At 25.6% G+C, this 27,581-nt stretch overlaps 1 protein-coding gene across 2 annotated transcripts in view; it reads left to right on the top strand.

Annotated features, from left to right (window-relative positions):
• Nucleotides 1–27,062, top strand: part of LOC129965896 (ATP-dependent RNA helicase DDX54-like) — a 29,568-nt gene extending 2,506 nt beyond the window's left edge. For both annotated transcript variants that reach the window (XM_056080177.1, XM_056080168.1), the window contains exons 2-17: nucleotides 2,969–3,039; nucleotides 5,796–5,866; nucleotides 7,472–7,660; nucleotides 8,843–9,030; nucleotides 10,773–10,956; nucleotides 11,055–11,189; nucleotides 12,505–12,715; nucleotides 12,805–12,939; nucleotides 14,567–14,785; nucleotides 16,396–16,457; nucleotides 17,751–17,924; nucleotides 20,217–20,335; nucleotides 21,073–21,177; nucleotides 23,372–23,476; nucleotides 24,381–24,490; nucleotides 26,762–27,062. In XM_056080177.1, coding sequence (XP_055936152.1) covers nucleotides 2,969–3,039; nucleotides 5,796–5,866; nucleotides 7,472–7,660; nucleotides 8,843–9,030; nucleotides 10,773–10,956; nucleotides 11,055–11,189; nucleotides 12,505–12,715; nucleotides 12,805–12,939; nucleotides 14,567–14,785; nucleotides 16,396–16,457; nucleotides 17,751–17,924; nucleotides 20,217–20,335; nucleotides 21,073–21,177; nucleotides 23,372–23,476; nucleotides 24,381–24,490; nucleotides 26,762–27,036 — 2,353 coding nt within the window. In that variant the 3' untranslated portion in view covers nucleotides 27,037–27,062. The remainder of the gene's footprint in view (nucleotides 1–2,968; nucleotides 3,040–5,795; nucleotides 5,867–7,471; nucleotides 7,661–8,842; nucleotides 9,031–10,772; nucleotides 10,957–11,054; nucleotides 11,190–12,504; nucleotides 12,716–12,804; nucleotides 12,940–14,566; nucleotides 14,786–16,395; nucleotides 16,458–17,750; nucleotides 17,925–20,216; nucleotides 20,336–21,072; nucleotides 21,178–23,371; nucleotides 23,477–24,380; nucleotides 24,491–26,761) is intronic.
• The last annotated feature ends 519 nt before the right edge of the window (nucleotides 27,063–27,581 follow it).

Below are 27,581 nucleotides of genomic sequence, written 5' to 3'. Positions count from 1 at the left end.
ACTCTCATTTATTTTCAGTGTCCTTTTTTTTTTTTTTTTAATTTCTTTTAACTGAATAGAGACTAAATAGAAGTTAACAAAGAATTTAATAGTGACATAGTCATTGTGTGACGAAGTTCAGACATGCGCGTTTATTTGAATTAACTATTATTCTCTAATTGTTGAGATGTATAGTTTTACAAGATATTGCTAAATGAATGTTCATTGAAATATAATAACTATAGTAACTTTAGACAAAAAATTGTTAATTGGCAGTAACATGTTTCAAGATATTGACATGAATATTGAAAATCATTTAAATTAATTCTATTTGAAGTGTACTGCTCCTTTCAGGACATATTCTACCATATGAACTTTTCCCTATGGACTTATGGTAGAAATTATCCCTTTATTCTTTGCAGTTTTGGAAGTGAATGGGGACTACTTTTGATACCTTGGATGAAAAACTAGATTGTATGATCTTGGATATTAATGAATAATTTTAAATTTTATCAAATTCAAAAAATTCAAAAATAATATGTCTATAATTTCAGACTAAAAAGATATTATAAATTAATAAAATAACTTGTAACTGTTTCTGACTAATATTTAAATTCATTGGGAAGCCAAAATACTTATTATGATAATATTATTATTAAGGAACTGGAGTAGTAGTTTTAAAAATAGGTGTTTGTAAACTTTATTCAAATTATTAAATGTTGAGATTGAAAAGTAATTTGCAGAATTCAAATAAATTTGAAATAATGGTAAGAATGCTTTTTTTTTTTTTTTTAATCTGTGAATTGAGATAAAATCTTTGTCAGGTTAAATTTAAGAGTCTTAGTACAGTTTGACATCTCCAAGCTTCAATAAATGTAATTCTAGAGTTTTAGTGAAGATCATAAAGTTATAGCTAACCAATGCGGAATTTGTAACATTTTTTTATTTGGATTTGTTCTTAAGATTCTGAACTCATTTTTTAAAAGGGGCAAAATTCAAGTGCGAAATTTATCTGAAAATAAGGCTATCACTCAAAATGTATGTATATTGCTCTTAAATGTGTTAACATTGTTTTTTAAAAATTTCTTACCGACTTGTTTATATCTTGAGCTATTTGATTTTCTGAAAATATTGAATTGAGTTTTGAATAAAAGATTATGAGTAAGGAAGAAAAAAATAAGAAGAATCAGTTATATGGTGTCAATTTGCACCAAGATATAACTTTTTTGATGTTGTAAGTCGTCAAATGTGGCAGCCTTCTGTATATTTTCTAATAACCCTAAAAGTGAAAAAATTTATTAATTTTAAATTATTATTGTTTATAGCAACCAGTTCTCAAATTCGAATTCATGTTGCTGCTGCAATTTCATTTGCTCCGAATTTATATTTCTCCTTGCAGTGGGAGGGGGGGGGGTTCGTTTTTACTTGCCTGTTATTTCACTCAGCTCATGATTTCAGAGTATCAGTCAGTTTTTATCTCTTGCTGTTGCAGGTAATTCTGTTTTAACTCACTCTTTCTTTAAATCCTACTATGGCATCTTTCACTTTGCTTTGTAACGTGCAGTCAAACTGTAAGCTGGTTTGATGTGTTTCTATGAGCTTTTCCATTTAAGGAATGGGGACAAATGCAGTATTCATTTTTCCATGGATTCTTGATTACTAAAGAGTATAGGTGTCCAACTTGCAATGGGAAAATGAGTCTGGTTAAGAGAAGTGACCAAGAGCTTGGTTTCAACTGGTTTGTCACAAGACAGGCAAAAATGGATCATTTTATTAAAAAGTCAGTTTGAACGGATAGTTTGTTTGAGTGTAGCAACAAAAGTATGCCTATGATTTTACCAGTCAGCCTGGAGAAGATCGTGTTTTCATTTCCCCCCCCCCCTTTCCTATTTAGTAATTTTTTGGTTTTTGCTGTTTATCTATTTTATTTTTTTTTAATTTTTGACTTTTTTTTTATGTTTTTGTGTAATTCTGAGATAACTAGATTTATTTTGACATTTTCTTTGATAATTTTTGTTGCCATTAATGACAGGATTTTCATTTTTAATTATTTTGCAATACTTGTCTCGTATCCAGCTGCCATATTGTTCTTGATTTTTTATTGTGTGTGTGTGTGTGTGTGTGTGTGTGTGTGTGTGTGTGTGTGTGTGTGTGTGTGTGTGTGTGTGTGTGTGTGTGTGTGTGTGTGTGTGTGTGTGTGTGTGTGTGTGTGTGTGTGTGTGTGTGTGTGTGTGTGTTATTTATCTTTGTCTCCATCTGATTACAGCTTATTTTCAAAAGTGAAGCCATATGCTACACTTTATAGCCATCCAAGATGACAGATGTATGATGAATTTTACATGCTTGTTGAGAAACTTGATTCTTCTGTTTAAATAGAAAAAGGAAGCTAACAAGATTGCCAGTCTAATAACTTATAACTTCTTTAATAGATTAGTATATTACTAATGTAACAAATATGATATTTATGTTTTTACTAAGTTATGATCGACAAATTTTTTTCCAAATTTGTTTACACTTTCTTTTTTTACAGAATTTGCAGAATACATACAATAATTTACTATAAGCCTTTGCTATAATTAGTAGATGAAGGAATGATAGTTCACAATTTTGTCCGACAATTATCGTGTAGTGTCCCAAATTGATCTCTAGATAGCAGAGTTTGTTTTTTTTTCAAACTTTGTCCCTGCCTATAAAAAAAAAAAAAAAAAACATTGCCAATTTTAATTAAATTTTTTTCTTTAAAAATAGACCACTCATTTCTATTAAAAAATAATAGAATATACTTCAACTTTGTTTATAAGATGTGAATAAGTCGTCACCAGTTTTTATGCATTTTATTATTTTTTTCATTTATTAAAATGATATTTTGCAAATGAAAGTTTCTATTAGTATAAATCAATTCTTCTGATAAAGTTGTGTTTTTAATAAATATTCAAAAAAATATTTATTATTTTGTTGTTTAAATTTTGTATATATATATTTCTTCTAGGGATATTTCTCAGATAATACCTCAGGATAATGAAAAAAAGAAAAAGAAATCAGGAGGATTTCAATCTCTAAGTAAGAGAAAAATATTGACATTAATTTAAAATATTTTTTTTTTTTCAATCTTGTTTTTTTATTATTATGTTGAGTGCTATAGCCTTGCTTAATACATTTTTTTGTTTTATACTCACAGATATATCTATATAAGTTTGATCTAAATATATGTAGTTCATATTGGTAGTTCTAAAATTATTACTTAGAAACTTTGTGGTTTTTAGTGATTAGTAACATTATTTACTTGTATTTTTTTTTCATATAGGTCACTGTTAGAAGCATTATTATAATTTATATGGCCTAAAATCAGTATGGAATTTATTTAAGTCAGTGTTTGTATGGAAACTCAGTTTAGGATTCAAAAAAGAGAATGGAATGTTGTAACCATAAAAATTCCTTCCACTTCTTTTCACTCAAGAATATCTCAACAACATTCTGTAGTTCTATTTAATAAAAAATACTTATAATAAGTTATTACAACTCGTATGTTGTTTTGGTAAAAACATTTTTCAATCCACTGATTGATGTTATTTCTAAAATCATCAGTTCAGGATTCTTCTCTCACAATGTTATTAGCTTAGAGATGGAAGTTTAAATCTTGATCAGCAATTATGTACATATCCACTGTTGCATCTGAAATTGGCACAATGTACTATTTTTATATTAAAAGCATTATGTAGCCATAACAGCTGCAGGAATATAATAGCAAAAATACTGAATACAATGGACACTACATAGATATTTTAATTTAAATAACACCCTAGAACTTTACTTTCTGCATGAGTAGGAACATTGCTATTAAGATGAGAGAAAAAAATCAGCATTAAAACTATTAGCAGCTCTCTCAACTCAAATAATTGCACTTGCAACCGTGAAAGAAATTAAAGTATTAAAAAAAATGATCCCGTGAGAATTGCATGTGAATAGTTTTAAATTTCAAATTACATTAAAGAGAGTGTTTTCAATTTCTTTTTAGATAAGTTCATTCTGATCATTATTATTGGCTCTGCAGTTGTCCTAATAGTGACGTCTCTTCCAAATTAGTATCATTTAATAAGTTTTTTACTTTTTTGTCTATATTTCTCCATAATTGGTTGTATTCCCCTGTCCATAATTGCTGTATAGTTTCTTCAACAGATTCATCCACTTGTCATTGAAGTCAAAATCATGAATTTCTTCATTATTCACAGGTTACATCTTACTTGCCTTGTGTCTGCTCTTTATGTGCTATAGTGAGATGTGTAGTATTAAATACTTGTCTCTTTCTTTTGAGGCATTTATAAAGTAAATATTTTCAGAAATTTCATTGTGACTGTTTAAGTCTTTGAAGTAAATTAAACATTTTATTTGCTTTTTTAACCATCTCATTCTTTCATCTCCACAGCTCATTAAATAATATGCATTTCACTTTTATTTTTTATTTATTCCCCCCCCCCCCTCCTTTTCTTGAGTTTACTTTTACCGTGACTGCTTTTAATGTACTATGGAAAGACATGCAAATTAAAATTCCATTCTTTTCCTGCGGTGCATTTATAAAAAGAATAATGTTAGAGAGATTGTTAATTGATTAAGTTTTTAATATAAAAATTAAATAAAACATTTTTTCATTATTCTATACAAAGTAAATTTCAATGACCTTTGTAACAGGATTTTAAAAAGCTATTAAAGAAAAGAAATCACATGATCAAATTAGTATGATTGGATTGCTTCACGTGTATAGTAGGAAGTATATTATTTGCTATGAAATAAAGGGGAGAAATAAAAATTCTGCCTTGAAGTTAATGTCCGAAGAAATTAATATTTTTTTATTATAACTTAAAATGTGGTAAAAAGATATTAATGAAGGAAATAATATATCGGTTTGAATTGTAATGAAATGTATTTAAAATGACTTTTGAAGTGTTGTTAAAATTAGAGAAAAGATTTAATTATGATGAAATTAGTATTAATAAAATTGTTTCTCTTTAAAATGGTGCAAAAATAGTTTTTATGAAGTAAATATTACCAAAGTAATTGACAAATTTTATTTTATATTTTATTATGTAATTTAATATTTTTAAATTAATTTTGAAGGTTGAAAATAGCACATTTTACCTAGAAATAAACCATAGAATGTCATACAAATTTCAAGTCTCTACCATTCACTGTTTATCTCTTGTGGTCAACAGATAGATATATGTATTTTATACTTTATATTATAGATAATGTCTAATTTATTAATATTGCTTTTGGAAATCTTTAACTCAAATATTTTCTATGGGACATTTTTTCAATTAATTTTAATTTCTGATATGTGGAATTGGATCTCTTTATACTTATTAAATTAAAAAAGAGTAGTTAAATTCCAAAAGAAATGGAAAATGCATGTCTAAACTAATAGGAAATACAGGATAGACTCAAAAGTCCAAGAATCTCAGGCCTCTCTTTCTTTTGTTATTGTTTACTTGCAGTGTTAGACTTCTAATTGTAGCTTCTTTATTGTGGTAGAAGAAAATTAAATTATTCTTCATTTGATTAATTAGTCTCGCCATATATCACACTTTATAAATCTTACTACATTATATATTTTGTTAACAGATGTAAGATTGTATAAATAGACATATTTCTGAATTTTAAAATTTAATTCTGAATTTAGTAGATTTCTATTTATTTACTTATATTTGTTCATGTTACCTTTCGTTTGATCCTATAATTATATTAAGAAGTTCTAATATAATTATTTGTATTTAATTATTTAGATTGTAATATATATTTAAGATTCTATATTTTATTTCTAGATCTCAGTAAAAATGTTTTTCGAGCTGTTTTGAAAAAGGGTTATAAAGTTCCTACACCTATCCAAAGAAAGGTATTTGTTTTAAAATTTAGTTTAAATCTCCTAAAAAAATTTCAGTATTTAAAAGAATTAAATTCATGCGATCTAGTATCTATGTTTATCAGTGTCATTTACTGATATATTATACTTTTATATAAAAATATTTAATTGCAATTTCAATAGCCTTATTTTATTTTATGCATTCTGTGTAAAATTAATGAAATATTGCAGAGGTTGAAATAATATTTTTAATTTGGAAAGACAATGAAAGAATTGAACATTTTGTAGATTTTCATTGGTCAATAAGGGATCTTCAGTTCTTTCATTCTAAAGTTTGCAATTTCTTTGGATAAACTGGATAAAAATTGAATTTGCATTTTTCCAAAAATGGATGTTATAGTTTTTTTGGGGTTTTTTTGCATAGAAATCTGCTTGCAAAAGAAATGTATACTGTATATCAGTTAGTTATTAATACCTAGTTTCCTCTAAACACTTAAATTTTAAAATATGTCACATGCTCTATTTATCATTTAATGCTGGTGGGAAATCAGAATACCAATGCTTTAATAATTTGTGCCTGTTTAAGAGTTTGTTGCAAAATATGAAAAATTTATCTTTATTTGCCTTGCCTAAAAAATTACTATTGTAAATGAAAGATTTAATATGTCATTTAATGCTATAGCTGCTGTTTTTGATTTTATAAGAAATTATGGTTAATGACTAAGTTTTTTCCATTATCCATGCTTTTGTTTCACATATTAGATTTTCCTTAAATAGATATTATTTTCATTTTATTATATTGTCTAAGCTTTTTAATTCCTTTTATTTAAATTTCTCAAATGAGTAAAAGCATTTTCATTCTTTCTATGTAAGTTCTATGTTACTTAATTTGGAGGAATTTAAATTGTATATTCTAATATTGTGTTCTTGGATTTCATGCTCATATTTTGCTTTAAGTAACATGAATCTTCTTAATTAACATGAAAAGTAACATGAATCTTCTTAATTAAACAAACAAAATATACATAAAATGCCTTTTTACAAAAATTTTTGTATTAATTAATCATGACTACTTCAGAAACAAAGTTTGAAGAAATAAAATGTTAACACTCTTCTTATGTCTAAACAAAATAATATATAAATGTATATACCCATTGTGTGTGAGGGAAAAAATAAAAACACTTATTAACTATTGTTAATTTTATTAAGTCTGCTTGCAAATAAACTTTAGAAGAAAAAAATAGTTCAAATAGCTTGTTTTGCATATAGAGATAGCACAGAATTTTTTTAATTTGAAAACTAATTTTTTAATAAGTGTTCATTATTTAGAATGCTTTACTGCAGATTTTAATTAACAAAAAATATTTAAAGAATTTTCTCACTTTTATTTATTTATTTATTTTCATAAAAGGGTTTTCTGTTTGCTTTCAATCAGGAGATTATTTATTTTAGATCATTTTAAAATCTTTAAACAAATTAGGAAATAGTTCAGAAAAATTATGAAACTTAATTTAAAAAATTCTGTTTAATAAAGATAAAATCAATTTCAAATTCTTGCAGTGTTGTAAAAATTTTATAGCATATTATATTATCAGTTTCATATTAAATATTTTCTTTTATCATAATTTCAATTTTTAGGCAATACCAGTAATAATGGAAGGAAAAAATGTTGTTGCAATGGCCAGAACAGGAAGTGGTAAAACAGCAGCTTTCCTCATTCCTATGTTGGAAAGATTAAAAAGCAGAATTCCAAAATCAGGTGCAAGAGCACTTATTTTTTCACCGACCAGAGAATTAGCCATGCAGACTCTTAAGTTTACTAAAGAGGTGAGACATTTGAATTTACTGTTTAAAAGATAATAAAAGTTTTCATTTGTAGTGGCATGTAAAATTTTTAAAGTGGACAAAATATTAAAAATAAATGAGATACGAGTAAATTTTTGTTCTTCTTTAGCTTTTACTGATTGTTTTGAAATTCTTTTCAATTTTTTTGTTAAATAGATAATTGTAGATTTATTTACAATTGCTGAAATTCAAGCACCTTCATTAAATCAAACTCATTTTAAAATCATATTTTTAAAAAAAATGTGAGAACAAATATAAGAATTTTTGAAGAGAATTTGGAAATTAAAGATTTAAATATCTTAAAAGTTGAGAGATTCTTCTCTAATTATATTGATTGTCAATTTGTTTCAAAATTTACTTTTAGTGCAATAGGAATTGATTCATCGGTATAGTTTAATTACTAATATGGTAGAATAGTATAATTGAAAATGTGTTAAGTTCATGTATTTATCTTCAGGATAAATTAATCAAATAAAAATATATATAATATAATTCATGTTGATAAACATTTGAGTTAATCTCAAATTCTGATAGTGAAAAAATTTATGTAAATAATGATTTTTTTAAAAAGTTTTAGAATATTTTTCATTGCAAGGTGTTTATTTAATCACTTAGGAACTAAATGTTTTTGTCAGTCAAAGGTAACATAAATTGAAGTATCTCATATCATGTCCTTAATTTGCTAAATAATTTAATTACTTTTTCTGAAATGCAAGTAAGTGTTGAATTCTCATAACTTGAATAACCAAACAAATATGGATTCTCTTTTTGTAATCTAAGCTAAAATAGAATTTGCTATTCAAATTTAAGAGTTGCCATTACAAAAATTAAAAACTAGCATTTAAACAAATTTATTTTTGAAAAATATCTGTTTCAAATTTTGATAGGAATAAATAAAATTTGCTTTAAAAAAAGAAAGAAAAAAGATGGGTGAATATTTTTTATTATTGCATAAGATTTTTTTTTAATTCTGCTATGAATTTCTTTTAAACATGAACTAAAAATTACTTTATCGAAATTATAAGATGTGTTTGGAGTAGGCTTTAATGGATTTTTCATGTTAATAAATTATGAAAATGCTTTAAAAATTGTAATTAAATTTAAGGTTATTTCTTTTCATGTAACTTTATAATTGATATATTATGTACATTTTTTTTATTAAAGCTGGCAATCAATACAGGTCTTAAAGCAACTTTAATCTTGGGAGGTGATAAAATAGAAGACCAGTTTGCTGCAATGCATGAAAGTCCTGATATCATCATTGCAACTCCTGGACGCTTCCTTCATCTGGTTGTAGAAATGGATTTAAAACTTTCTTCTGTTGAATATGTTGTCTTTGATGAAGCTGATAGGTGAATTATTTATCTTTTCTTGTCTCTCCCCCCCCCCCCTCCCTTGAACTATCTGTTTGCTGATTGCCAACTAACAAATTCTGTTCAATATATTTCAGAGTAAAATGAATTGACAATATATATATATATAAACTGTGCAATCAGATCCATAAGTTAGTCCTGAATACTGATTAAAAATGTTAATGTTAAGTTAGTCCTGAATAGTGATTTAAAAATGATTGTTGTGTTTAAACAAAAGTTTTATTTTAATCATTAAAAAATATTTGATTTATAAACTTGCATATATGAGCTGAAAATGGTTTTCTTAAATTTAATATTTCAAAATTTTCAACCACATTAAATTTCATTATATTATCTCTAGCCTTATTTATACATGCTGTCAATTTCAGTTTGCAGTATTTACAAACATCATATGTTTCATAAGTATATATTTCATATTAGGAGAAAAAATGGTTAAAAAGTAATGAAATAATATTTCAAAGTTGCTTTAGGAAATGTTGAATATTTAAGTAGTATAATATACATAAAATTAAAATTAAGTTGTTTTCCAAATATTGCATGAATTAAATGCAGAATACTTTTTAAAACTTGTATGGGAAATTCATGCCTCTGCATTGTTGTTTATTAGCTTCTAGAAAGAGGGCAATAACCAGCATAAAAAAAACTTTATCATTAATCTTTCATTAACTTTCATAGTTGTATTGCATGTTAAGTGTTGATATATTCTGTTCCTTTTATAAAAAATTTTTCCATTAAATGTAAGTAAAGAAATACATTTTGTAAAAAGTAATCAAATTATTTTGTCACTTTCTGTCAAACTATTAAAAGTAGAATGCCCATTAAGCATAAATTAATGTATATCTATTTTAACAGTTCTTTTCAAAACACCTATTTCCAAATTCAAAAGTGTAACTTTTTTCGCCATGTTAAAACTGATTATTTAATATCTTGAAGAATGAGTGAGTAGTGGATTAATGAAATTGTGATCCACTATACTTGAGCGATGATTTTCATGGCTATATGTTGTCTAAAATAAATTGATATACAATAGACTCCCGATTATCCGCGGAGCGCTTTTCTGTTTTCATTAACAAAATGTATTTTAGGTTAGTTTTGAGTGATATTCTAAAATATTAAGCATTAGTTAAACATTTCCTGCTGTTTATTTACTGTACATAAAACGATTTTTCAAAGTTGGAATGACTGTTCTCTCTTTTGCTATACCCGTTTTTAGCATTTTTCGGATTATCCGCAATTTTTGTTAACCGCAGCGACCCCGCCACCCGATTCCGCGGATAATCGGGAGTGTACTGTATCTTGATTTTATTATTTATTGCAATAATAAATTATAAATAAGCTCTCTTAACTTGCTGACTTATCAGAACATTTTTAAAAACGAGTTACTTTGTTAATTATCATTTAGTTGATAAAAAATATGTTTTTTTTCCTTCCAATAAAATAATTCAAATCATTTCAATAGAGAAGGTTGAATAGCATTTCAATTTTACCTATATCTGCATTTTTCAGTATATCATATTTTATTTCTTTTGTAATGGAGTAATTTTTAAAAGGCTATTTTTTTAACATATATCTAGAAAAATTCAGCCTTTCTTGTTACTCATAAAAACATTTATGCTAAATGCTAACATTATCACATGCTAAATTAAATATTTTTGATGAATTACGAATTTGAAATGCAGTTTGTATATGCAGATTTGTGAAAAAAGACAATTATTTTACAGGCTATTTGAGATGGGTTTTCAAGATCAGTTACAAGAAGTTTTGAATAGACTACCAACTGAAAGACAGACTCTACTTTTTTCTGCTACTTTACCGAAAATATTAGTAGATTTTGTTAAACTTGGTGTTGAAGATCCGGTGTTAATACGTCTGGATGTAGATTTACAAATAAGTGAAAATCTCAAGGTATAGCATTTTGTATTATGTTTTATTATATATTGCTTTAATTGAAAATAATCTATTTTTTTAAAAATATGTATTTATTTTTAATTGTTGTTATTTAGACTTCATACTTTCTGTGTCGCACAGATGACAAGACTGCTGTTTTACTTTATCTCTTAAAAAATGTTGTGGATTTAGAGAAAGAACTTACTGTTGTGTTTCTTGCTACAAAGCATCATGTTGAATACATGAAAGAAGTAAGGATATTATTTTTCTTTTTCATTTTTTGATTTATTATATATTTTGCATGCTGTAAAGTTATTTGATATATCTGCATTCATTAAATTTGTTGTGAAGAAAAGTTTAATGTGTAGTAGTATAGATGTGCAATATAATGGAAATGAAATTTGGAGATTAACATCCAGATTTTTAAATTCTGATCCCATAGAGAATTTTCCTTATCATATTTTCTACAATTTAGTAAATGGTTTGTGTATGCATTGTTATAAGCATATTTTATAGTAAAACTAAAGATAAAATAGAGAAAAATAAGACTGTTAAGAATCAGCAATTTATTTTAAACCAAGCCATTAAATAATCAATTTTTGTTATTACAGAAGAAAAAAAGGGCAAAATATTCTTTTCTCCTTGTATTATATAGCTCTTAATTGCATAGAGTAACCAATAATCTTGTTTTGAGACATTTTTTAAACCAAATATTTTATTATCCAAATCTTGTTCCCTTCTCTGATATGAGTAATATGATATATATATATATATATTAGCAAAAAAAAACGTTTGAAGTAGTGAGGGAGCTTTCTTCTCAGTAATACCAGATACAACACCACATTTGTTAGAAATGCAATTGTTGAATTAATTGTTTCTTATTTCTTAATGGGATTTTGAATTTACATTTCCATGAGTCTGATAAAAAAATTTGAATTTAATCCAATGTATATATAATATGGACAAATAATTCAAAAACACAAAATCATGTAAATGAAATTATTTTGTATCGTATTTTAACCTAGATACATTAATGAAAGAGGGCATTTTTCTGAAATACCATGTAAATTATCTTAATAAAAGATACTTTTCTAAAGTATATGTAAATATGAAGTTACATTTATGTAAATATTAGATACATTTTGAAAGATATTTCTTGTTACTACTTTAATACCTTTGAAAATATTTAATACAATTACCTATTTGCAAATAATAGTTACAATTTAAAATGTTTTTGAAATTAATGGAAATAAAAGGATGAAGGAAAAAAAATCAGGATAATGAAACATTATGGAAGAAATAACTTTTTAAATATAATTTTTTTGAATAGTTATTCTAGAAATTATTACAATGGAGCAAAAAATATGAAAGTAAGATTTAACAATAATAAGCCATTTGGAGAAAAAAAAAAAGCAGTTTTTCACTTTCTATAGTATAATATTAAGTGTGAGTATCTGATTTTATAATTCATTGGCATAATCATGTTTGAATACATATAAGTAACTTTTGTAAAATTTTAGTAATTTTCAGGGTTTTTTTTTTTTTTTTTTTTCTTCCTATTATTAGGTATTAGAAAAAGCAAGTATTCCTTGCAGCTATATATACAGTAGCTTAGATCAAATGGCAAGAACTATTCATATAGCTAAATTTCGCACCAAAAAGGTTGGAATTTTGCTGGTAACTGATATAGCTGCTCGAGGTATAGATATTCCTCTTCTGGATAATGTTATAAACTTCAATTTTCCATTCAAACCCAAATTGTTTGTTCATAGAGTTGGTAAGAATACTTTGTTTGTTTGTTTTTTAACTTTTAATTGTATGTGCTTTTATTTATTTTGAGATAGTAATTGGTAAATTATTTTACAGGAAGAGTTGCTCGAGCTGGAAGAAGTGGCAGAGCTTTTTCTTTAGTAGCACCAGATGAAACACCTTATTTATTAGACTTGCATTTATTCTTAGGAAAGTCTATTAAATTTGCTAAACCAGATATGCAAGATGAAGGTAATGTTGTTATATCATATTGCCTGATTTATTGTATGCCCAAAAGATTTTAATCTTGATTAATAAAAATTAAAGTCTTGTTTTAAAATTTTAAGTGAAATAATTTTGCTTCTATAATTTCTAATATAGGGTGTTTTTTTAAGGGTTATGTCTATAGAGAAAAGGCTATAAATTCTTTTAAAATATATAGATTATGGTTACCTATATACTCAGGTTTTTTTTTTTTTTTTTTTTCACTTAGCTTTTTAAATACTTGATTATCAAAAAGAACTTACAGATATTTTAACAGGAAAAAGAATTTTACTGAAGAAAAACTCCCAATCTTACCCTCTCTCTCTCGGTTTTAAAAGAATACACCTCCCCCTCTTAATTTTGATTTCTCCCACATCATTAAGTCTTGTTCAATATTTATTAATCTGATTTTTGATTAAATTAAATCTTGGTTAAAATAATCTTATACATGCTTTATTTTGTCTAGACTGTGAACTATTTCTTTAAAAAAAAATTTAAGGATCTCTTTTCTAAATATTCGGCGAATTAAATGTGCAATTCGCCTTATTTCAGTTTCTACTGTTAATTACAGATATCATTTAGATCTCTTTGCTTCTAGTTTTGGTAAGACTTGGATATATTTTATTTTGTCTATAATAGTTGTAACTGAATCTTGAGTGAGGGATGTTTTTTTTTTTTTTTTTTTTTTAAAAATTTCATATAGCTAATACTCAAGTAATTCCCAGTGAAAAAGATTGAAGATATTAGAATAAAACAAGTATAACTTAGCAGTGTGTGCTTTCCTTGCCTAAAAAACATTTTGTATGTGCTACATAAAAATTAAAAAGAAAAAAAAAAGATTTCTATTTATATTTTGAATCTTTTGAAGAATTTTTTTAAATTATTACTTAGGGAATGGTGGGGAAAAAAATTAATTTCTGATGAATCTGCCAATTTATCAAAACGACTGGAAAATCAAAATATTGAATCAATTATAAAAATTTGAGTTGTTTTATTTATATGAGAAATTGTTTGATGCATATATTCTCTTTTGATGGTAGTATTTCTGTTTTATGTATTAACTGCAATGCATTGTCATCCCTCCATTTACAAAGGAGTATGTTTCCTTCTCTAAATGCATGTATAGTATTTTTTAATGAGATTTTTTTTTTTTTTAAATAAGCAATGATTTTCCTAATTACAATAGTTCATGCTTAATGTAATGTAATTCTTAGTTTGTTGGACACTCTCTTTTGAAGCAGAGTATAGAGATGTTTGGAATTTGATGTTCAAAGATGTGTAACAAAATTGTGTCACCCTTTTTTTTTATGTAAAAATTTGCTGAAACAATTCTTTATTTCTAACAGTACAGATATTCTTTCTTCTTTTAATTCTTTTTCTTCAAATTTCTGTGTTTATTCCAACACTGCAAGTATTTTCTATTATTTACAGCCATTTAAGATGTTTATATCCAGTGTAATTATTGTTTTTCATACCAAAAACACTGATTGCAACATATAATCCAAATTTTTTTGTGCACTTCTATATTTCAATTTATCATTATACATCTAATATAATAGTTGTTTGTGTATATTTCTTAAATGAATTTTAATTTGTTTATATATACTGCTTTTAGATGGAGTGTGTGGTTGTGTTCCACAGACAGTTATTGATGATGAGGCTGATCTCCTTCATAACTGGCATGAAAGATATTTTGATTTAAAGAGCACATTGAAAGTGTCTCGAAATGCATATCAGCAATATCTTAAGTCAAGACCTGCTGCTTCTAGTGAATCTATTAGGCGGATGAAGAAATTTTCTTTTGCTACCGTAGAAATCCATCCTCTTTTCAAAGGTTAGGAAAATACACCTTCTCTTTACTAGTATATATTTTTTTGTCCAAAATCAACATTTTAACATTTCAATTTATCATTTACCATTTAACTGTATCAATGTATAAGTAATATATAGTATACTAAAGATAGTTTATTTATTCATCTCAAAATTTGTATGGTTAAGAAGAAAAAATGTATTTACTTTGCATGTTTACAAATAAAATGACAAAGTTATTGTGTTTTTCTTTTGTAATTGAAAGATTTGTACAGTGAGGATTAATTTGTATAAATTATGCAAACAAAATATTGTAATCATCATAAAAATTTGCTCGATTTTGTCATCTTTGGTAGTCTGAATTATTATTAAATATTAGGCAAAATAGACTTTTCAAAGATTCATATAATGGAATATATATTTGGAAAATTTATTAATATTTTGTTACTCTGTTAATATAGTATTGATAAGTTTCATTTTTTGCTGTGTATATATATATATATTTACCACACTAACTACCTTTTGAAATATTTCATCAGATAAGTTATATACACAAAAATTTGCATAGCAATATAATTATACTGAATTAAATTTTGTTTGGAAAGTATTTGATATTTGTAAAAAAGGGATTGTTATAAAATGGTCAGTAAATAATTTTAATGAAAGCAAAGGACTGAGTAAGTAACAGATTGTTACTATAACATCTTAAAATACATATTATTTACAGAATTTCATTATAAAAAACCAAATCAAAAATATAATGCTTCAAATATGATAATTCTGTTCCTTTCAAGTTACATATGAATTTCAAATTGGTTCACTTGTTGTAAACAAATGAAGCAATGAATACTCATTCTCTTTTGCACACAATATTGACTGATGAAATGAATGAAACTAAATTCTCAAATTTATTTTTGGCACCAAGTGGCCGTATGTGAAATTCCAAAATCCCTAAATGGAGATCATGGCAGCTAATGTGTTAAATAGGAATAGTTACATGAGTTTTTTTAACTGAAAATATAATGACAAGCATTATATTAAAAATATAACAACAAATTATATTCCTGAGAATATTTTTTTTTTATCTTTTTCTAATCTTTAATCATTTCCCCACCCTTCCTTCCCTTTTTTTTATCAGATTATAGGAAGTATGGACACAAATATTTAGCTGAAGCCTACAATTCCACATATGTTGGCAAAATTTGTTCTGATATATCAGTATTTTCTAGTGTTCATGATATTTTCTTTTAAATAAGTAGAGTAGGATTTTGATTCCATTTTCAACTCAAAACTTGTCACCAAACAAAAATTGCATTCAATTTAAAGTTTTCTTTTTGAGAGATTGTCATATTTTTGTTTCCTTAAGATGGATATTGTGAAGATTTTTTAAATGCTCTATCGGGGGCTGTAATATATAGATAAAGCAGTCTTGTGGTATTAATCTTCTATTTGCTTTCTGCGAATTTTGGATATGCTATTTGTCTATGTTCTATTATATTTTCTTTAAAATTACAATGTCTTTGCCAAAGAAATCAAATCATCAATATTAATAATCAATAAAATACTTTCTCTTTATAATTATTTTAGGTCCTTTTGGTTAGTCCTTTTTAAATTTGACTCTCTTTTTTTATATAGATGATGCAGAGCTGGAAAAAAATAAAATGTTGGCTAAAATGAAGAGTTATAGGCCTAATACTGTAAGATATAAACTTTTATGTATTTTACCTTGTAATTTCTTTCAATTGTATTAACAAAATGTTGTGCGATTAAATTAATATCCTAGTATTTTATTGTTTTGGATTTCGTATATCATTGTCAAAATAATCAATGTTTTTAATCATATTGTGCTTTTAATTGTTATTTGATTTCATAATATTATTGATGTTTTTTCTTCATTACAATTTTTAAAAAATTGTGAGAAGATCATGCAATTTTATTGTTAAAGTTACAAAATACTTTGTCTGCCATCAGTATTTTTATAACTTTTATTTTTAACAAAAAATTTTAAATAAATAAATGCATAATAAAAGTTAAACAAGCAATCATTTTCTAATGCTTGAAAACAACTGTTTGTATTATGATTTTTATTCATGGTAAAGATGGATATGCTTTAATTTTTATATTTGTACTATTTCTAATTTTTGTTTTAAAAATAATTTCTTAATTAATTGAACTCTTATCTTCACTAGAATTTTAATTTCTATTATTCACAAGCTATTCATTTTCCATGCCAAGATTTCTTGACAAAAACTTGAATTGAATTTTATTGTAAGTCTGAAGAGTTGAAAATATTTAGGGAGGAGGGCTCTATACTTTCTTCTTCAAATTCTGTGTTACATACATATTCAACATTCACTTTATTTTTGTTGTTACATTTTTACTTGTATTTTCTCATTTGTTTTTATACTTTTTTGTCATATATATGCTTATTGCTTGTAAATTAAAAGAAAGTAATAAAAAGAGTTATTTTTAATCCTTAAGTTTTGTTTAAATTTTATATGTAGCAAGTGAACTGTAAGTGCTCATGGCTTTGTTGATTACTATCTTCATATATTGCATTTCATTCTACTTCAAAAAGTTATTTCTCATTTTTAGGACCATTGATTATAATTTCTGTTCATATTTACTCTTTATAAATTTAGAAGATACCCAAAGTAATGGCTTAAATTACACAAAGTAATTACAGAACTGCGCATGAGTTTGGTACCATTAGTGATTTTGCAAATACTTGCATAATACTTTATTTTAAGCCACGTAGCATTTAAAGTGTTACTAAATAAATTATTTATGCAGTGCTTTTAATGATGTTTGATATTTTCAAAACATGTACTCTTGCATGCCTTTAGCCCATACTTTCTGTATTTTATACTGTAATAAAATGATTATATGCTTAAAAATTTTTAATAGTGTGTAATCAAATTAAAATTGATTGACTTTCCAATTTTATCAACTTTTTATGTGTCTTTAAAATGAATTATTTCTTTTTACAGACCATTTTTGAACTAGGGCCTTTGGCAAAAACTCAAGCAAATGTTGTTATGAGAGAAAAAAGAAAAATGCATTCTAGATTTGTGAAACAAACAGCAGAAGAAGAATCACAAGAAAATGAACCGGTTGAAAAAGCTAAAAATACATTAGTTTCAGCAGATGAAGATGATTTGAAGGTATATTTTATTTTGTTTAGAAGTTATTTATTAAGATTTGTATTTTTTAAGGGGATTGTTATAAATATTTTTAAAATATTATTACATGGGTCTTTCTGTTTTTCTGTATGCATGCTTTTTCCACTCTATTTATAAATGAAAATATCAAGGGTAATTTTTGCTTCATATATATATATATATATATATATATATATATATATATATATACACATACACACATGCAAACGATACAAGGAAAATTTTCTTCCTCATAAACATTTTATTTGAAATTTGATGAATAATTATTTGAAAGCAAAATTTTTTTTATACTAATTATTTTAATAAAAGGAAAAAGTGCAAAATTGTTTCTTCCTTTCCTTTGGGAGTTCAGAAACAAGAGTTTTAAAACCTTCTGTATATTAATGTACATAATTTAAGTCTTTTGTTTGCAATTTTAACTTGTTTTATGTCATATATTGATTCAATTATCTTTTATTTGTTGTTGTGGACTGCTTGTAGGATTATGTAAAAAATAGTAATAAAATGATTCACGAGTTTGATTCCTTAAAACATCTTTTTCATATTTATACCATGAAATGCTTTGATATTTCTACACTGGATTTCTTCTTTAAATAATTTGTGGACCTTCTCTGCTTATAAATAGGATATATTATTCTATTGAAAATGAATATATCATTGCTTCGATAAGCAAATGTTTAAAAAAAGGTTTCTTCCACTCACTTACAACCTTTTTTTTAATTAGAGGTTGAAGTTTGAAACATTGTAATTAATACATGGATGTTGAAAGCATACTTCAGCAGTAAATGTAGAGTTGATTGTATTTCTAATTATTTGAACCTTCAATAACTACAAATTTTTTAATATTCTTGATTCTTGACTTTCTTATTACTTGTATTTTCTGAAAATCAAATAATTCTATTGTGCAATTTTAACGAACAGGTATATAGCAGGTTTAAAATGCTAAAAATTCATATATTTGTTTTTTAAAAAAACTCAATTTCTTTTTAGATTTTTTTTTTAAATTTATTCAGTGGATAAGTAAATAATTTTAAGTAGCTGAATACTGCTAAATTGCAAAATGATTGCTATTATGACTGAATATTCATAATTATCAAAGAAATATAATACTAATTGAATGTTTCCTATTTTGGTACTTTCGTAAAAGATATTGTGCTTTCTGTTTGCCATTTTACTATGTTATCTATATGAAATATAGAAAAAATAGGAAATACTATATGTTGCTCAGTTTTAAAAAAAAGCAAACCTAGTATTTATCAAATAATCTAGGGAAAGATGTGTTCTTAAAGAAATATGAAAACATTGCTACATTAGAAAATTCATATTAGCATATGAATATTCATATAATTTCCTGAATGACATTGTAAGGTGTCATAAAATTTATCACCCTGATTAAAAATATTTGCAGCTAAAACTAATGAATGGATTAGACCATTAAAAATCTGGATGTTATTTTTTATGCAGGCTGGAAGCTGAATGAAAAATCAGTATATAAATACTACCATGAATGTTGATGTGGAGCAGAGATTCGAATATTAATTAAAAAATACTATTTTCTGCATTTTCGTATTTCATATCCTTTATTTCTATATATATATATATATGTGTGTGTGTGTGTGTTATCTCTCGAATGCTTATTATTATGCAAAATTTATTTTGCCTAATATTTCTGTGCTTTCATGGTCTATTTTCATTTCAGTTATGTAAAAAGTCTCTTATTAATGACTTTTTATATAATATTATTTTAAACAATATTGTTTTTGTGGCATTCATTTCTCCTGTCTTTTGCCATATGCATATAGTATTTGGTTTCATTCTATTAATTAGTTATAATTTCAGGAATTTTCAAGCAAGGAAAGTTATTTTAAGGCAATCTTATATATTTAAACTTAAAGTTTGGATATTTGTATTATTTTATTAGTTTTACAGTTAAAATCCTCCTATCCCCTATTTTGAAGAATTGCAAAAAAGCGGGTGCCCTGATTGCAGTAAAACTGTAGCCCAAAGAGAAAAATATGCTTTATTTGAATGCAATATTGAATCTAATTTACTGTTTCAAAATATATAGGTTTGCATTATAGTCTTCAATTTGCAAGAATTTGACGATAATTGAAACAATAGAATTCAAAGCAAGTTTAAATACCTTGACAGGAGAAAATTTATTATATATTTTTATATGATGTTTTACTTTTTTTGAAAAATAATAATAATGTTCTTAAAAATTACTAAAGTTTAGTTTTGGAAAATATATTTTTGAAATGATTTTTGTTTCAGAGTTTTAATCAAAATGTTACTGTAAAAAAAAATGAGCCTGCATACTTGAAAAAAAGTGCCTTCAGAGATGATGAACATTATTTAACTTATGTATCATCAGAACATTACAAAGAAAAAGGGTAATTTCTTTTCTTATCTTTCAAAATATTGTTCTATTTATTTTTATACTAACCACTTTTGATGACAATTTGTTTTTCAGGGAATATTAATTGTGTTCCATTTAAGTTAATCTCACCTTTCATGATTCTCTCAAATAAATATTTAAACATCTAAACTTGAAACAGAATTTAAATTTATGTTATTCTAGTGATTTTATACTTATTCTGTATATTATGCAAATTGAACCTTCCTAATGAAGTGAAATCTCATGACATCATATTTAGTTCAAACTGTCTGTTGCGTTTTGCAGTAATGCAATTTTACTTTCTAATTCATATAAATTGGCCTGATAACTTATGGCCAATCTTATTTAGTTTTAACCATTGAATAACAAAATTAAACAATGAAAATGGCAAAATTTAATATATGGTAAAACAAAAATGGTTGTAATTTCAAAGAATAATAAAATATCTTGTTGAAAATTAAATATATAATCATTATTAAAAAATTGTAATGCAGTTTAATTAATATCATAATAAAAACAATTTTTTTAAAGGTTTAAAAAACTGATTTAATTTCGTATTAAAATTTCAAGAAAAATTGCTCTGAGGTGCACATTCTCACTTTCCAAAATAGGTGTATAATAAATTTGGTAACTCTAGTTGAAATGGCTGACTTTGTAAAACACCAATAGACATATATGCAGTTTCCTTTATTATAAATGGGAATTTTTAATATTTTTCTTCCATTTTTGCAGTTTAGGATTGGAATCCACATTTGAGCGTCAGGCTGCTGATGCTGTTTTAGACTTTACTGGTGATGAAAATGAATCAATGAAGAAGCTGAAAAATATTAAACGATGGTAAGAAATTTTTATTAGGAAAGATTATTGTTTCTTTCCTACAGAATTAGGAAAGAAACAATATATTTTAAAATTCCATTTACTTAACATTATCTTATCCTATAATATCCTTATTGAACATTTACAAAACATATTACTTGATAGGTATATAAATATATGTGATAAATCCATTTTCCTTATTTTTAAAATTATTTTCGAACCACTTGAATTCAAACTTCATCTTAACCTTTGAATTGATTGATTATATAAAAATAGTGCCACTAAGAGTGTAATTTCTGTAACTTTTAACTATTCAACTGGAGGTTACAGTATCGAATAAAAAAAACACATGATTAAAAGAAATGTTTGTTCAAGTAAATTTTAATAAAATCCACTTATCGAAGCTGTATAGGCTCTGAATGCTTCGATGCAATCCTTTTTTCTTTAATGTAACAAATATGTCTGTCTAATTCTGATCATGATTAAATTAAGAATTTTTTTCATTTGTACTTTCTGCCTAGTCATGCAGAAGGGATTATAAAAGAACTCTTCTCCTACTTATTTCTCGAAGTTACATCTCATATACTTACTGATATGAGATGGTTATTGTTAAGGTAACTATGAGATTAAGGGTGTTACAATACCTCTAACATAATTTGTACAAGTTATTTCAAACCCTGTAATGATTATTTTAGGGGGTAGTTATCATGAAACATAAATTATTATACAATGAAGAAGAATATTATTGGTGATAGAAGGGGATTCATGTCAGGAGAATTATTGTCTTTTCTTAACAAATGGCTTTTGTCATGAAAATTCTTTTGATAGCAATTATTACTTAGAGGTGAAAGATTAAAAAGTGATTTTTAGTTTGTGTCATTATCTGCTTTTGAACCAGATTTGTGTTACCTCATCTAAAAGCTCTCATTGATCGCATTCTTTTTTTATCCTTATAGTCAAACTCTGAACTCCTCGTAGTTCCTGTCAATTCAGTTAAATTATCCTTCTATAAACTTGTAATATATTGCTTACCAGTTGAAATTCTAATTGAAATTACACTAGTTATTGTTAAAAAAATGCCCTCTACTGCTTAACAAGTTGTTTTGAGTATGCATTCATTATATAGTGATTTCTGCTTGTCTTATTGTGGTCTGTAACTCCTTGATATAAATACTTAGAGTTTTGAAATGTCCTGTGTATCGAAAAAAATATTTCTTGTGGACAAAACAGAAGACATTTCTTTCTATTTATTAATTTAAAGTATTTTTTATTGTTATTTTAATTTGAATAAGGAAACAGTATAACAGAATTGCTGGTTCATTTTTGATTTTGATTTATCACACAATTTTAAATCTTTACATAATACTTTTAATGAGAAGTTATATGCTGTACTCATGATTTACTGAAGTTATTGTATTTTATTGTTTTACTTTTCTTAACTATTGATTTACATCATAGTTATACCATAAAAAGTTTTGAAATTTTTTTTTATTCATTTCATTATGTAAAATTTTAATTTTATCCTATAAAAATATAACTTTCATTTGTTTGCAGAGGTAATGCTACAATTTCAATCATATTTATCACTAAAGACAAACTTACAAAGATACAAACTTGCAGTTCATTCGCTACCTTTTTGTCTTATGTGGAATGGGAAAACTTCAAATGCTGCTTGTTATTTTTTTCCCATGATGATAATTAAAGTGATACTTTCAAGTAACGTTGGATGTATTATGAATCTTCACCAATTTCTATAAATTTTATTATCATCCATCCCTTCTTAAGATTTCATATTTATTCATTTTTAGGCTATGATTAAAAGACTTTTAACTATGTACTTTACTTTATGCATTGATGAAAATACAAAATGACAGTGAGATCCTAAACAATTATGTCCTCATCATCAGTATACAGTTTCAAATCGGAATGTTTGACCTTAATTTAGTTCTTGTGCATTTCAAAATGGATACCATTGTAAATAAATATAATCTAATACAATCCTTTGTGCATATATTGTTATTCGTATTTGCTTGGAAATTTAAATAAAATGCACACAAAAAAGTACATTATATTCATTTTTCAGCTTCAAAATTATTTCCCTTGTGCTGCAGATAGATAAAAGAAATAATTATAAGACAAAATTGACTCTTCCCCCCTCCCTCTCCAATCATAAATTTTTAGAAAAGTTTTAAATAATTCATATTGATTTTTATAGGGATCGGAAAAAGAAAAAATTTGTCCAAGACAATGATAATGAAAAATCAAAGAAAATGAAGACAGAAAGTGGAGTTTGGATTCCAAAGACTTACAAATCTGACATGTATCCTTTTAGGGTTTTTTTTTTTTTTTTCTTTTCTTTTCTTTCTCTCTTTTCAGTTTTAAATTATGAATGGTTTTTCTTCAGCAATTTTTATATTCCTTGAACTTGTTCAATATCTATTTTCAATTGAAAAATTCGATTTTTTTTTAATAATGCATTTTAAAGCCATCTGAAATATACTTCCATATAATATGTATTAGAATGTAATACATCATTCATTGGTGCTACAGTCACTGTTACTTTTCTGAATCTTGCTAATTTTTCTGTTGTTATTGAGTGTAAATAGATTTTGATTGCATTAATATATATTACTCTTTTACTAATACCACTGAACTTTTTTATGTGAACTAGTAATACTTTTGCAACCTTGCCTATGGCATGAAAAATGTTGAGAAAATCGTAATAATATATAATAAACCTATTAAAACAAAACAAAAAAAAATGTGATATTTTGATTTTACATTTTTTTTTCCTTTGTGCCAGTGAACAACAAATTATAATGATTCATGTTTCTTCTCAAATTTGGCTCCTTGCAAACATTTTTTTAACTTATATTATTTTTATAAGTGAATGTTTTTACTATCATACATATTCATGAATATTCATCTCAGTGAATAGATTGAACTTATTACTATCTTAATTTTTTTTATTCCTCTTTTCAGAAATAATTTTAATATTATTATATTAATATTTTAATATTATTATATATTAATGCATTTTATCAATATTTAATAAATTTTTGTACTTTTCTTCCTCACTTTCATAAGTATTACATTTTGTGAGCATTATTTTTGAAATTTCAGAAAGATTTAATTTTGTTAAAGGAGAAAAAAAAATATCTATCAATCATGCAGTAATTCAGTTTGCTATTTTGTGCATTACTATCAACTTAACAAAATATTAGATACAAAAAATGGCAAGAGAAGAATAAGATTCGTTACCAACAAAATGGTGATGATGATGAAAATGAAGGTGATTTTGGTAGACAACATCGTATGCCCCGTCAGTTCAAAGGTATGGTATTACTATTTCTCTATACTTTAAAATCGTTGTGCCAATTTATCATCTTGTCTGCTGCTTAGGATATTTCTCCAAAAAATGTCTTTTATTTTTCATTTCAGTATTAAAAATATCAAGAAGTTGCTATTAATACCGTTATGCTTAACACTTAATGCTTAAACACTTTACTTTTAAATTAAAACTCATACCTATTTAGTTTTTATATAGATTGAACGGACCAAAAAAAGATGGAAAATCAAGTGGCAAATAAAAAAGTTATGAAGTGTTTGTGGTCAAATTGATGAATTATTATTATTATTATTTTCAAATAAAAGCTTAAGATGTATCTAATGTCACTAAAGTTTACTGAATTCTGAGATTGCATTTGAGTCTCTATATAGAATAGATTTATTTTATATTTTTATGGTGAAATTCTATCATTTAAGGATTAACCATGTATAAAATGTATCATGTATCTAAAATAAAATGTTCCATGTATTTTTCCATGTAATGGCACAATTTTACTGGTTTTAACTTACTTTGATGAATCATCTGTTTTGTTAAGATGACAAGCTTTAGCTGTAGTATTTCGATATAAAATTCTCCAAAATCTAATAATTAATGCAATAGATATACTGCTATAGAAATATTGAACAAAATGTTATAGAATTTTCTAAAAGTTATTTCATTAATGTGACCTATCATACTTTTGGGTAAAGAGTAGTTCCTTTTAATGTTTGGAATTAATTTTGATTTTTATAGAATTATGAATTTGATTAATTTGTAAAATACAAGACCATATTTAAAACAAAAATTGCAGCTGTTTTTTTAATATAACCAAAAGTAATTTTTGGCTAATAAACTGTCTATTGAACCAGATTGCTGTTGTTTCCCATTTGTTTTAATAACATCCTTTTTTTACTTCAGTTGCAATTACATCAGGCATTCAACTGCAATAGTTGATTTATTGGATATTATACTTGAACAGCTGTTAATAGAAAATGTTTTGAAAGTATTTGAATATCACTTGCTTGGCTTATTATTTTTATCATCATCTTCCATTCAAAGTTTGTATCAGCATTCTTTGACAAAAGTTTTGTTATAGTGACACATTTAATAATAATATAAGAAGCTCACATAGTTGAATGGGAAGTCCAGAACTATAGTTCAGAAATCTGAATTTATTTTCATAAGACAATAAATGATATCCTGCCGATCCATGTTGATATTAACACTTCTGAAGATTTAGGTTTTGTTATCTGTAAGGATCCGAAATATGAGTTCCAAATCTTCCCCATATTAAACAGATATTGCAAAAAAAATCTCATTCCAGTAATGGAAAGAAATTGGTTAAAATTACATTGTTTGATCATTGTTTAAACATTGATCAAAAGGTAAATTCTAATTTAAAAAAATGCAGTAGTTTGTATCAATTGTCAATTTAAACAGATTCATAAGGCCAAAACAAGAAATTATATACATTTCGTAATAATAAAATAAAGGTGCTTGAATGAGATACAAACTTTAAAAAACACAACTCAAAAAAAAGAAAGTAAGAAAGAAGGGGGAAAAAAGATGAAATATATGCAAGCATGAATAGCCAGATACAGTTCTTTATATAGTATCCATAATATATTAAGTTTCAAAAACAAATTTTTAGGTAAAAATAAATAAATCCTGATAAACTATAGTTTCTACAATGAAAAAATATTGCTAATAATATAAAACTAAACAATGGCAATAAAGAGTAAATATGAAATCTTGCCCTATTTTTAAATTTGCATAAAAACTTATACTTAAGTGTATTTCTTTTTTGAAATTGCAAATTCCGTAATTAAATTTGTAATTAAACTAATTTGTTTAGCAAACTTTGAAATGTGTTCCCTTTTGTAGTTTTCTGTGACCTCAAAAAAATATTGAGTGCTGTTTTCGGTGTTTTTTAAATTTCATTAAGCGTAACATTAGCTGTACAAATCTTCAATACTCATAATCACAAGCATCCTAGGAGGAAGGGGATTATGCAATGGCAAAAATGTTTCGACTTCAATAGTTATTGTCTATTCTAACGGATTATAAAGAAGACAACTGTGAAATTTCATTTTATTATGTTGAGCATTTAATTTATTTATATTCAGCTTTGTGTAGGGATCCTATTTGCTCGTCATTTGTAAGCTTTCCTTTAAAAGATCACTGTTTTTCACAGATTGCTGTTCTGAAATTTCAAAGGTTTAATTCAACAATTTAAACTATGTAGTATTGAAAAATAAATGTAACTATTCTTTCCAGGTTCTCAAGAGAAGTCTCACAGACCACCCAGGAGAGAATTAAAAACTACAGAAGAAATATATAAAGCTAGAAGTAGAAAAGAAAGACTAATGGATCATCAAAAGAATAAAAACAGACGAAAACCTAAAGATGAATTTGGAATAAAATCTAAAAACCAAAAAGAAAAATTCACGGGACATCAAAAAAAGAAAAACCAACTAAAATTTAATCGTAATATGGGTGCAAAAAACTTTAAATCAAGACAAAATGTTGGAGGCAATCGGAGAAGAAGATAAATAAAATTTTATAGCTGTTTATTGTATTTACAATTGTTTTTATTTTTGTGAAGTCCTTTCTCCCTTTATCTAAATTTTTTAAAAAAAAAAAAAGAAACATCATTTCATAATCATAATAAATTATTTGGTTAGTTCACTCTAAATAATATATTTTTAAATTTGTTCATTCATATGTAACTTTTTAGCTGGCATTCATTTTTTTTTCCAACATCAATGCAACATGCTTCCTTAAAATAACACTTGCACAAATAGATTTTTGTTGGCGAAAATGTCTCTTATTCTGTTGCTAGCTTGCTCTTCAAATTTTTGTCAGCCACTGTTAGTGCTACTGATATTTACCGTAAATACGTGTAAAACTGAATGTATGTCTTAAGTGTACAATTTTCACTTAAGTAAAATTTACTTTACACTCAGAAAAACTGCATTTCTTAGCCTATATGCAATCCTATACATTTTCTATAATAAATGTGGGTTCCACTAACATCTTGATGCTTCTGCTGACAGAAATTATATTACTGCATTTTGATCATGTTCAGAGGAATCCA

The sequence above is a fragment of the Argiope bruennichi genome, chromosome 1, assembly GCF_947563725.1.
Source record: "Argiope bruennichi chromosome 1, qqArgBrue1.1, whole genome shotgun sequence".
NCBI classification, from domain to species: domain Eukaryota; kingdom Metazoa; phylum Arthropoda; class Arachnida; order Araneae; family Araneidae; genus Argiope; species Argiope bruennichi.
The sequence above is the reverse complement of the archived record's forward strand: the minus strand, read 5'-3'. Positions and strand labels throughout refer to the sequence as shown.